The sequence below is a fragment of the Chlorocebus sabaeus genome, chromosome 1, assembly GCF_047675955.1.
Source record: "Chlorocebus sabaeus isolate Y175 chromosome 1, mChlSab1.0.hap1, whole genome shotgun sequence".
NCBI lineage: Eukaryota > Metazoa > Chordata > Mammalia > Primates > Cercopithecidae > Chlorocebus > Chlorocebus sabaeus.
This window is the reverse complement of record NC_132904.1, coordinates 57,339,042-57,352,427: the sequence shown is the minus strand read 5'-3', so window position 1 is coordinate 57,352,427 and position 13,386 is coordinate 57,339,042. Positions and strand designations below refer to the sequence as shown.

Here is a 13,386-nt window from a genome sequence, read left to right as displayed (position 1 = left end):
GTGATCCAAGGTAAATTATCTCAAAAGCCTGGATTTCTTCAACTGTAAAATAAGGGAGATAATAGTACCTACCACATACAGGCTTTATGAGGACTAAAACGATACAGTTAGTACAGTGTCATGCATGTAGGAAATACTCAATAACATGTTTGCTATTAACTGCTATTGGTGATTATCAGGAAGGGAGAAGTTGAAAGAGGAACAGATGGGACCAGGTTCTCTCCTAGCAGTGCCTCTCAGGCCATTCAGTGCTTCAGCTCTATGCGCCTTCCCACACTCAGACTGAGATCTCAAACCAAGCATATTGAAAACCTAGAAGAGGCAGCTGCAACCTGGGCCATCATAGGTGACCAGAGGCCTCATTGGCTGCTGGATCCGGCCAGCTTGGCTGTGGTTGCTGAGCGAAGGCTAATCAGGGCTGATGCTCTAGTTCATTCTCTAACAGACAAAGCCTAGGGATAAGGTAGTCTCCTGCCACAAGTATCCAGAGGGACTCAGTCACAAACAGCTCCCACCTGTCCTACATTGAGGCCAGTGGATCCAACCCACACAACCATGAACACGCCTCTAAAAATAGCTCCGAGCAGGGTCTGTGGGACCCACCCACTGCTTTTTCAGCAAGAATTCATTTTCCCAGGAACAGAAATCCCAGACTGTCAGCATCTTCACACTGCTTCCTGGCTTCCAGCACTCTCAGTGCTTAAGCAAATTCCAACTCGAAGTCACAAAGAAAATGGAATCACTACAGGTCCCCCATGCAATTGGCTTGGGTTCTGCAGTAGAAAGTGGAATGAACTTAAGCTGCTAATATGAGACTTTATTCTGTGTCATCTGGTGCTCAAATGGTTGATCCAGTAGCCTGGCCACTTGGGCCAGAAGAGCTGCAAAGGCAGACACATAGGCATCCTTGCTCCACACACTGACTTGTCTTGCATTCATGTTGGACTGCAGAGAAAGTTACAGAAATAGGCAGGAGCTTCTGTGAAGGCTGTTCCTGCTAGTTAAGAGCATGGATCCTGGATCTAGATTCCTTGGGCTCATATTTCACCTCTGTGTAGACTTGGGCAATTTATTTAACCCTCTTAGAATTCAATTTCCTTGACTATAATATATGGATAAACAATTCTATATATATAATATACACATGTATATATATACATACACACACATATATATACACACACACACATATATATATATTTGAGACAGTCTAGCTTTGTCACCCAGGCTGGAGTGCAGTGGTGCAATCTCGGCTCACTGCAACCTCCTCCTCCTGGGTTCAAGCGATTCTCCTGCCTCAGCCTCCTGAGTAGCTGGGATTACAGGCATACGGCACCAGGCCCAGCTAATTTTTGTATTTTTAGTGGAGATTGGATTTTGCCATGTTGGCCAGGCTGGTCTCAAACTCCTGATCTCAAATGATGTGCCCGCCTCGGTCTCCCAAAGTGCTAGGATTACAGGCGTGAGCCACCGTGCCCAGCCAATTCAATATGTGTTAAGTGTTTAGGAAGCACTTCCTAAGTGTTAGAGTTATGGGGATGATGACATCGATCAGAACTGACAACTGTGGTTACTCAGGAGCCATGTACCCAACCTTGATTCTGAAAAGAGAGGTTTTTCAATCCCATGGGAAAGGCAACAGTGGATATGGTCACCCAAGAGCACTAGCTGTCCTCAATTTCCTATGATACCTCCTATTTCTAGTCAACACACCCAAAGTGCCTGTACATCATATTTCCTGGTATAATTTAGAAGCTAGAATTCTGCGATCTCTGACACCCAGCACCTGTTACTCCTGCCAGCTCCTTGAAGAGAGGTCTCTTTTACCCAGTGGGATTTAACAAAGTGGTATCACACCAAGGTCATTTTCTGAATAACCTGTGGGCACTGCAGAGCAGCGCAGTCATTGTTGGTTTTGTGGGCTGGCAGCAGCACATAGGGATCCTTTGACTCATCCCTGCTTTTCTCTGTCCCATGCTCCATAGCAGCTCTTTCACACTTTTCCATTAGTCTCCAACCTTATACTCCTCTTTCAACTGATGTCGCTACCAATGTCATAGGAAAAAAAAAAAAAAAAAAAAAAAAAAACAAGAAAGAAAAAAAAGACAGCCAAACTGAGATGAGTCTCTTACCCTCCCTCCCTTTCACCGCAAAATGTAACTGTGTTTCAGCATCCTTCTGTTTCATGGGCCAAGAGTCCCTTCTCTCAGCCAAGGCTATCCCAGTATCCTGTCCTTGACCCAGTCCTCTTCCATCTCCTCTTCTTCCTCTGATTGTTTCTTCTCTTGGCTCCTCCCTGCCTATTTGTCTCTTGCCCTTGGTGGAAAATGCTTCTCAATTCTCAGGGAAAAAACAAATCAAAACTGTCTTTGACCCTGTGCTTGCCTCTTCATGCTGCCTTATAACTTACCTTCCTTTCACCATTAAGATTCTTGGTGAGTTGTTAGCCTGCTTGTTCATCTCTACTCCCTCCTGGTCACTCCTGAAGCCAGTGAGCACTAGCTTTGTTCCTATAGTCAGCTTTTAAATTCCTTCTGTAATGTTGTTCTTGCTGCCTCTAGTTCCCAAGCAATCTTCCCCATACACTTTCCTTTGTATTCACTTCCATCTGGAACTCTTATAGGATTAATGGCATTCTTGTGACCCAAGGAGCAGCTCCTCATTTTAGCCCTTGCCTAATTCTGTGTTCTCCAACTTTGGATCTTTCATGCCTATATGATTGTTGGTTGCTCATATGGGAGGTCTAGACAGTTGAAGAGACACCAGGTTCCAAAGCCTCCAGGAGGGCTAAGAGAGTCACTGCGCCCACTCCACCCCAACTCTAGCACCCAGTCCTGCTGCACTGTCTCTGAAGCTGTTTCCAGTAATAATGACTCAGTGCGTCTATTGGAGTTGGCAAGGTGAGGACAGTCTTCAAAGAGTATTCTCTTTTTACTCTCCTCCTGGCTTTCACATCCTCTCATTACAGGATACCAGCACACATACAAATGCTGTTTCTGCAGCCCAGTGATATAAGCTTTTTATGTGTCCAGCCACCAGATAAAGAGAATTTAGCAGTGACTAAGCTCAGCCAAGGTTATAATTTTGGGGGGAAAAAAAATCTTGGTAAATCAAATGTGTTTCTCTACAAATCTAGCTCTCCAGGAAGATCAGTTAGGAGCTTTGTGCCAGCCCCTTGGTTGGAGAGCTGACGGCCAGTTCATCTTCAAGGTGTCCTGTGTTTACCGTGTTAGTTCCAGAAGACCAGAATGCCTGAAGGGTAGTGATTGTCATAGCTTCATGGGTAGCATATCTGTATTGGCAAGGCTATTTGCAAAGCTGCTGTTCTCACATTCTCCTAGGGGAATTCCTTTATAGCCTTCAGACTCAATCATTCAAATGGTGCCTCCACTTTAAAGCCTCTTCTCTCTTTTGAAGGTGAAATATTTTTGTCTCTCCTCTATGCCCCTGCCATTCATGTGCATACAACTCTTTATGATAGTACTTATTACATCCTGCTGCAAAGGTTGATTTCTTTTTAACTTCTGTCCTTATTCCCTGTAATACTACAGAGCTTTTTAAGGGCAGGAACTAAATCATTGTTTAGTACAGAAAGTGATACCTAGTGGGTGCTCAAGATTATTCAAGTCGTTGAATATATACATGCATGGAGTGTGATGATGTGAACATTGGTCAACCAAGAAGCTATTTATTTGCTGTTTAGGAACTCTGCTTTGTTCTTCCTTAAAAGAGGACATTTAGATCATTGGATGATAACCCCATCAGCAATACTTAACCTCACCTTATATATAATTGAGGGGAGGAGGGCATAAGGGTCAAGGTCAGGATAGACTTTATCTTGTTGGACTCCTGGTAGCAAAGGATCTGATTGCACTCTATTCACATTGCTTTTGGAAGAAATTTCTTTAACACTGTGCCAAAGATGGTAGATTGGCTTGACCATTCTTCACCTAGAAAAAGTAGAACTGGTCCTGGGAATAGTCAGATTTATAATAAGTGCCAGAAAGCCCTAGAACTCCTTAATAAAAAAATCTAAGGGAAGTTTTCTTTTTTATAAGCACCTGCCTACACTCATACTGCTGGGATCCCTTGGTGTTGGGTAACCAGAGTCCTGTAGCAGGAATTGACTGTAGCTTTTGTGATCCAATCATTTTTGTTTATTTATTTATTTTGGTCCCCTTACTTTTAAGGTTTATGTCTTCTAAGTTTCTAAAAGGGGTTGCATGTGAGTGGTGCTTCTGAGCTTAAGATATAGCCTTAGTAACTTGGATATCTCCCCTGATGCCCTGTGCCCGGCAGCTATGGTTCACTTGTAACTGGTTTTCTGGATTTTGATAAGATCCTTTTGACCAGGCAGCATGGAAACACTATACATTTTCTTTTGTTTTCTTATTCAGCTAAAAATACATGTCATCTAAATGGCTAAATAAGGCAGAATCATTTTAAGGCTTATCCAGGACAAGGTTACCCAATGTGCTATGTTCAAAATCTCAGCGTATTTACAGGCTTACCCAACATGCTGTATTCAAAATCTCAGCGTATTTACAGGCAAGGAGCCATCATATAATTTAACATGCTCTGACCAGTTGGGACAGTGTATGTACTGTGGCCAAGATCCTGAAGGCACTGGAATTTATAGCTTATTAGAAGCACTGAAGGAAATGTAACTCTTTACCTGGCCAAGATGACAGCTATTGATATCAAAAAAAAAGGAAGGCAGATGCATTTTGAGGATCCCAAGGCAAGAGCCCTGAGAAGCAACTGTTGGCTTCAGAAACCAACATGATGGCTAGAGCTGTCACACTGGGGAACTGACTGTCTTAGATTTTCCCACACTCCTTACTTGTATACCAATGACAGCCCTGTTGTGATCTTCCCCTTGCCCCATTTGACTACTCTGGAACCCACTCCTTCCCCTAGTTCAGTGAAGTACAGTGCCAGAAGGAAGTCTCCTGGGTCGTGCCAATTGGGGAGTGCTACAGAAATGCCCTCACCCAGCATCCCTGAGATGTACCAGAGCACATGTGAAGGGTGTGTTCTCCTTGCAAATGCCAGCCAGGCCATAAAACAGTCATGCTGCCCACAAATCTGCAGGACCCCAGCCATGGCATCAAGCACTCACACCCTGTCTAGAGCTCCATGGAGAGACTAATATGGCTATCCCGTGGCCAAGCTACAGTGGAAGGGCTAGGCCAGGAGAGAGCATTGTCATGGATATGAACAGCCACTGCAGTCAGAGGGTGATGTCTTTGAGGAGGCTGCTGGGGGTTAACTTGGCTGAAAAGTTCATGTTTAACCCGCATTTGAACTAACCTCTAGATTGGAACAGAAATAAAAACCCATGTGTTTATGATTGGTTATTATTAGCTACAGAAATTCCCAGTATACTCATTATAAACATGTATCTAGCACATAATACTTACAGTACACAATAAAACACTTGTACAAAAGAAAAAAATGTGGCCATGAATATATGACTCCAAAATGTGAGCACTTTTTCAGGGATAGTGGAGAAGTGAACTCATCTTTGGCATTGTGGCCCAAAGGCATGATCCCAGGGCTATTAGCTAATGATGGGTTCTGTGTTGTCACTATCACAGAGGCTTTCTTTTTGTTTTGTTTTGTTTTGTTTTCATTTCAAGCCTGAAAGTATTTTGGTTATTGTTTCCTTGGGTTGTTTGTACAGATCTTTATAGATATTTCTTAGACATCCTGATCAGAAATATTGCCCCCGTTGTTCTCTTACATAAAAAGAGTGAATTAATTAAAAATTTTTGTAGAAGGCATTAAATGATGCCTTCTAACTGGTGCTTCTAACTGAACATTGGTCTTTTAGATTAAACAAAGCTAAATTCATTTATAAGTTAGCTAAATTCATTTGTTAAATTATAATTTAAAAATCATTTCCTATGATTATTCAAAAAAAAAAAAAAGGATTCCTATGATTATTCAAAAACTGTTTATATCACACAGGAATTTTTAGAGCACCCTACTATAAAGAACATTCTGTAGTTTTAGTACCACACATTTTCAGGTATACTGACCTGACTTGACCCTCTCTGTTGCTCCATGAAGCATAATTTTTTCTTTTGAAAGGATGGAAAGCCTGAGATGAGGTGACCTACCTGAGATTACACATGGTTAGGTGCATCCCCAGCCTCCTAATTATTCTTGGTTTGTCCTCTTTCCGCAGAGAAGGTGGTCCCTTGCGGAGGAGGATGCAACAGAAATTCTGTAAATGAATATGGAAGCAATACAAGCAAGTCCCCAGGGATCCCCTGACTTGAAGTTCAGCTGGGCCAAATCAGGGGCACAGGAAACCCAGAGCTCTCAGCCTCCCAGTGCCCAGACCTGGCATTTGTATAGCTGTGTCTGACATGTAATTCTCTCGACATAACTTCTTAAACAGTTGTTAGATATATTTCTGTTATTTACCCTTCATTTATTCATTTTCTGATTCATTTTCTGATTATATCTTTTAGACTTTAGCTCCTGTTTATTTCTTGTTTTGTTTGAACTTACTTTTTCATATCCCACATCCTGCTCCCCACCTCCACCAACCCCGGTTGATGCCCATGGGCCTGTTGCATCTTGTATTTATTCCCTGTCTTAACCTTTTTGCTCTACATGGGAAATAAGAATGGAAGCAAACAGGTGGTGGATAGAAAGTCATCTGTTCCACACACAAAAGAGACTGGGTTTCCTTTTTATCCTAGTACATCCCACACAGACACTCCCTATGCCACAAAGTAGATCTCAATTAACCCCTGACGATAATCCTGGTTTGAACTATAGTTGGCTTAGGACCGACAGTCCTATCTTAAAAATTACCAGTTGAAGTAAATCAAGCAATAATGGCAGAATTCCTTTGCAATTCAGAACTATATCCAAATAGCAGGAATTCTTTCCTACAGATCTGTTTCCAAAGGAGTAAATTTTAGTCAGTTGATCACCTTTTGAGACAAATGCATTAACCAGAACTTTGGTTGCAAATAACAGAAACTCAGTTTGAACCAGGCCAAGAGGGAACCAACAGGAAGGGCTGGAATATATCTCTGCTTTTAGACAGCATGCACCGGGGATGAGAATGCCTCCAGTCTTTTTCTTGGCTTTTGTTTGCTTTTCTGTGCACATTGAGTTCATAGCTGTCTCTTGCTACAAACCAGCTTTTTCCCCATGGAGCAGGACATGGCCACTGACAACCTCAGAACTATTGCACCACCACTACCATGCTATGTTCCCAAGTTTAAAAATTCAGAGGAAGGATTTCAACAAGTCAAGCTTGGATCAAGTGGCAGGGAGATGAGGATCTTTCTAAGAAGATGGCAGCCCTCATTTGTGCCACATAATTACAGTAAAAGCGATGATCTCAGCCTACTCTACACAAACAATAGATTCCATTAAAGCAGGGTGCTGAAGAATTCTCTGCCAAGACTGATACAAGTCTTCTCTGTTTCTTTTCCTTAGCAAGAGAACAAGGGGAAAATTCGGCTGATCTAGGGTTCACCACAATTCATGATGAAGTTTCTTTTTTGGATCTTACACATCCCCTGAAAATCTCATCCCTAAAATGCAATGTTCTCCAAGGTGCAGAAATCTTGATTTCTTGAGTCTGCCAGTATCCAGCTCTCTGTGCCTGAAGAACTTATCAAGAGTAAATTTCTTACTGACCAAGGGGAGGGATGGGAGATGCAGGGACAGGACCTGGTTTAGGTTAGGCTAGTGTCATTGTACGGTCCAAACTGCCCCTTATGTGGAGACTATCCCTGCTGGAATCTTGCTGGTCAGCCAGTCCTCTCCCTCCTGGCTACTCGCAGTTCTCTTTCTATCCTCTCCCTGCTGAGGCTGATTGACTATCATGATCAACTCCAGAATCCCAACCATAGAATATCCTGCACAGCTGATACATCTTCCTGAGGCCCCTCTCAGTTAGGGATGGCTTAGAAAATACCCACACCTTAGGCTGTTAATTGCTCAAGCTGCACATTAGGCTTGCCAGGCCCAGCAGTGGTAGCAGTTTGGGTCTTATAGAAACAGACCCTAGGATAACCTGTAAGAATCAAGGAGGTGTGTTGTCACTGTTTCTGAAACACTCTGGAATATTACTCTCAAGGCCTAGGGAAGACCTTGATATGACAACTCCGTGCTGTGTTTTATATTTGCCTCCACAAGATCTGAGTTTTAGAGGATGAATTCCTTGTGTCCGAAACTTTTTTCAGCCTCTTGAGAGCAAAGCTTGATAGACAGAGAGGTGGTTTGGCTTCAATAATCTTGACTAAAGGTGCTGAGTTCTTAACGATATGCATTCAAGAAGCCCTTGTCTTGATTCAGTTCCATAATATAAGAGAGGTAGTATGTTTCACTGTGGCATTCTTTAGTCAAAATTGAAGAGGATATGGAAATATCTGTAGTTAACAATTCTCCATAGGGCACACAGATCACATGATTCTCACAATATTTTTAGGTAACTAACCTGAATTACAGTATCAGAAACAGTTCTGACAATGGAAAATTTGAGAAGATTGACTTTTCCCTGTCACATTTGTAGCAATCACCATCAAAACAGAGGGGGAGGACGTTTGATCAAATATATGTAACAGAGCTTACCATTGGCAGGTCTAGCCTAGTGGCTAATGTCATTGGTTGAGTAAAAATTAGCTCTTTCTTATATTCATCTGTGGGTTGAGCATCCTTAACAAGTAGAACAGGGGGTGGATGATACTCTCCTTTATAGTCACTTGCCATATCACAGTGGGAAACAATAGAAAATTAGCATGTAGGCCAGGTACAGTGGCTCATGGCTGTAATCCCAGCACTTTGGGAGGCCGAAGTGGGCAGATCACAAGGTCAAGAGATGGAGACCATCCTGGCCAACATGGTGAAACCCCATGTCTACTAAAAATACAAAAAATTAGCCGGGTGTGGTGGTGCACACCTGTAGTCCCAGCTCCTCAGGAAGCTGAGGCAGGAGGATCGCTTGAACCCAGGAGGCAGAGGTTGCAGTGAGCCTAGATCGCGCCACTGCACTCCAGCCTGGTGACAGAATGAGACTCCATCTCAAAAAGAACAACCAAAAAAAAAAAAAAAAAAAAAACCCAAAAAATTAGCATGTGGCATCCTTCAGAATTTGATTGGACTTTCTTTTCTGTGGAATGTGGGCTTGGTTCTTGCAACCTGACTTCATTCATGGAGAGCTGGGCAACTGCCCTATCACTGATTTACCTAATCAGGAACATGGACGAGACTTTTCAGGGACGCCTCAAACCTGGAATCATGCAGGGACCCACTATCCATCCAAGCCTTCTGTTTGCAATTCCACTATTAAAGAAGCAGGTATACTTGTTGACCAAGCAAGCTCTCTTTAAAGTAGAGCAAAACAGAGGTGTGTCCTAACTCAGTCCTTTAAAATGTATTTCTCAATAAATTGGAATCACATTTTGATAACCACAAAGCTTATTATGCCCTGATGATGTAGTCATTTTATAATGCAAGAATGATACCAGAACATGATTGAACCTGTTGCCACATTATAAGAATACAGAATATACAGATTCACCCAAAGGCAAATCCTTACCTTTGGCTGATGAGTATTAGCATTCAGCAAGACAATCCTCTTCTTGGCCCTGTTCTCAGATGCTTTCCAAGTTTTTCTCCAGGCGTAGGTGGCATTTGATCCTGGCCTATGCCCTTCTGAAGAATGCAGTTTTTTTTAACATCCCAGTCCTATATAGATCATGAAAACACATGGCTCTGACTTCATCAAAAGCAAAGGATAGTGATACTTTGCGTTTCTGTCTGGAACATTATCTTTCACTGCTGTTTAATACCTTTAAAAAGCTTGCTGGAGACCAGTGATTTTGAAGGACCTGTAGAAGAGGAAGATGCACTGTTCCTCTAGAACAGTGATTAGGGGAGCGGGAGGGACCTGTCTGCCATGCACACCACTGCTGTATGGACCAGTATGACTGCTAGGAAAGGAGTTGGCTCCTTGAATCTGTTATAGGAGGGACAAATATCAGGAACCACTGTTCTAGGTCCTCTAACAGTGCTTCTAGATTTTCAAATATATTTTAATTAATAGAAACATTTTGTAGGAAACTCAAACATTATGGCAAAGTGCTCTGAACAGTGCCTGGCACATACTGAGCACAAGGTGCTTGCTGTATATTTACAGCACTGTGCCTGAACCATATTATATTAGTCTCCATAGAATTGCTTTCATCTTTGGCCCATATTGTCCACTAGCCTCTGAACTATTCTGAGAACATCACACAAAACCAATGAGTTCTACTGGGCTCTGTTTACTCTAAGGGTGTCATCATGGGTATTGCTGATCCCATTACACAAAATCTCTGTATGAAAACATGAAGTTTATCCCTTGCTCCAGAATAATTATACTTCTCCTAGGCAATTGATTTGATTTTACCACACTGATCTGCACAACTGTTAACTTGATTGTGCTTCTCTTTTTTCATTGGCTGCTAGCGTGGATCTAGATTTTTGATCCCCCTTCTAGCATGTGTTATAGAATCTGGGTCATACATTTTATTAACTGAATTTCTGATTTCAACTTTCTTACTCTTTCTCAACTAATAAAAATAGTTACCTCTCTGGGTGATTGTATGGGTAGACCTTTTATTATAATGAAAAATATACTGCACACCATTTGAATAAGGCATAGTTGGTACAGTGGCTTCTGGAGTCTGTGGAAGGAGTCTTCCCTTTAGTCTTCTGTCCTTCATTTCCTGCCAGAGAATGGGCAGCTGCCAGAGCTAAATGGCTCCGTGTCCATGTGGACTTGGCACTGGGGTTCTACGTGCAGAGCTTCACTTGGACACCTGGGTCCTTTTTAATTCTCTGTCCACTGGAAATCACCATCATATGAATTCTTTGACAAAGAAGTTGACCTGCTATTAAGAATTATTCTCCTATCTTTCCTTCTCAGGTTCTGAGAAAATATAGATTATAATATATTCTTGGATTCTAGTCAGAGAATTTGATCATGTGAGAACTGGAATATTAATTTAGCAACAATAAACTGCCATTAACAAAGAAGTCATTTGTGATTGTTAACGTTCTTAAGAGCTTCCATAACAATGAACAAGACATAGGCTCCAGAGGGGCTGGAGCAGAAGACAGAGGTGTGGCAGCAGGTGCTGCCTGGCACAGCTGGCCTGGGGAGTGGCACCTGGGCCTGTCCTCCGGCTGCACCTTCAACAAACAAGCAATGCATCTTTCACTAGTGAGACTCCAGGGTTTGAATGCAGTATGCTTGGTCCACATTTCTGTTCTAGGACTGGGCATGACTCTGTTGCCTCCCTCACCTATGCAGTGCATTGGGAAGGAGTGGGATGAGAGGAGGAAGGAGGTTCCTTTTCTCATGGTGGTGGGAGAGCCCATGCTAAAAGTTGAAATGTGGGGAAATGGCCTAGGACAAGGTGGCCCAACTCTGGGTCTCTCACATCTGCCTCTGCACAATTAAGACTTTCCTCTAGGGTGGTAGACACCTCCCTCGTGAATACTGAAGCACTGATTTCACTGGACCAGCTCAGATTATATGATACTCAGTTCCGCATTTAACAACTGGATCTACTTTTTCAGACTGCCAACCCTCTAGGTGGTCTATTGCAGACCAGTCTGGTTTCAGTCTTCCATTCGCATGGAGGAAGGAGGTGTTGGGGCCAGCTTGGTGACATTAGCTCCTTCTCTCCTGTCTGCCCACAACCAGGTCAGACACACACAAGAAAGTGACACCTCCTTTCTCTGTTCGGGGCATTTGTAAGATTCTGCTTCTCCTCTGACCTTTCACATCCTCTCCCTTTCCTCTGTTTTCTGTAGTTTCTGGCTACCTGTCATTTCCTGTGCTTTTGCTCTGGCATCCCTCTGGCTATTATTTAAGTTCTTCTCAAGATGTTTGTCTTAGCTTGCTTCTCTCAGCTCTAGCACTGCAGAAATGTGACCTGCTAGCCTGGCTACCAAAGCTCTTATTAGAGGGTGGGATTGGGGTGGAAAGGGATGTGTGAGTGAAGGGCCTTGTAGTTGACATCCTCCATCCTTCATGCTCACTGTGATATTCAGGATGGGGCTCCATGCAGCAAGGTGTGCCTTGGCTTCAGGGGACCCTGGCATGAGAGTTAGGAGATACCAAGATCTATCCAGAAGCTGTTCCCATGTAGTCCCTTGGTGAATGGTGCCAGCTCTCCAGTCTCCTCAAAGAGCAGACCCTCATTGTCGACATGCCTCTGGAGGCTGTGCCTCTGGCTAACCCAGACCCAGCTGGTCAAGTCAAGCACTGCTGGGCCTAGAGTTTCACAGAGGCCCTCCTGGCCAGGAGTGAGGTCATCCAGGGGGTGGTTGTGCCAACTTCCAGGGCATACCTTTCAGTGGCATGTGATCTGGTTCTCCTCATGGTAGTTTTGAAATCTTGTGGTTTCCTGTTTTGATGAGTGGTTTTATACATATAATCAGTGAAACTATCCTCACAAATTACATGCATCCCCTATTTCATTTAGAAGTTGGTAAGATGTTTTTCCAACCTTTTAAGTGTATTCTTTTTTTTCTGTCCTCTTTAGTCCCAGGTAAACCACCACAGTGCTGCTAGTAATGAAACCTACCAGGAACGCTTGGCACGTCTAGAAGGGGATAAGGAGTCCCTCATATTGCAGGTGGGTACTGTTTGGTGAGAATCAGCTTATCCTGTTACCTCCTACTATGTAGTTTCCCCTACGTGGAAGGGAAGCACAAGGGATTTTCTCTGTTGGAATTTTTCTCCTTCCAAAGCGTATGTTTTTAGAAAAGACTTTTCCTGAAATAAAGCATTAAGTAACTGAGGGGACATTTAACTCTAGACTTGGCTTTGGGGGGCTGTGAATTCATTCATTCATTTATCATGCACTACCAAGCACTTGCCTCTATACACTGGAAGCCCCATGACCAGGCTGATTTCCAGGTGCTAAGAATGAACAAAATGGGCCCTGTCCCCCAGAAGCCCATGAGTCTTGTGCGGGAGGGGAGATATATCCTCATGCCACTAATAAAACAGAGCTGTGGGTGATATGGGCCTAAGGGTGAATGCTAATGGAATCAAGTCCAAGTTGTCCGACGCTGGATCTAGACTGATCACTTTGATGCCAAATCCCCTGGAGCTGGTAATGGGCTAAGCCTTTGATCGCTGTCTTGCTTGAAAGAGAGGAACTCTAAAACCTTTTATGGAGAAGGATAGTCAAGGGAGCTTTTTTTGCTTTTGAAAGTTTGTGTGCCTTGGTAGGACATAGAGTTAGGTATTCTCATAAGAAGGCTGTTGAAGAAGCAGGTCTAGCACTTTGCTGTGTTAACTCTTGAAAATATAAATTGATTTAGCAAGCATTTATTCAAGGTCTGGTATGC

At 43.1% G+C, this 13,386-nt stretch overlaps 1 protein-coding gene across 5 annotated transcripts in view; it reads left to right on the top strand.

The window, feature by feature from the left end:
• Nucleotides 1-13,386, top strand: part of PPFIBP2 (PPFIA binding protein 2) — a 142,680-nt gene that overhangs the window by 66,854 nt on the left and 62,440 nt on the right. For all 5 annotated transcript variants that reach the window (XM_008008017.3, XM_037999769.2, XM_037999770.2 and 2 more), the window contains one exon: nt 12,573-12,665. In XM_008008017.3, coding sequence (XP_008006208.1) covers nt 12,573-12,665 — 93 coding nt within the window. The remainder of the gene's footprint in view (nt 1-12,572; nt 12,666-13,386) is intronic.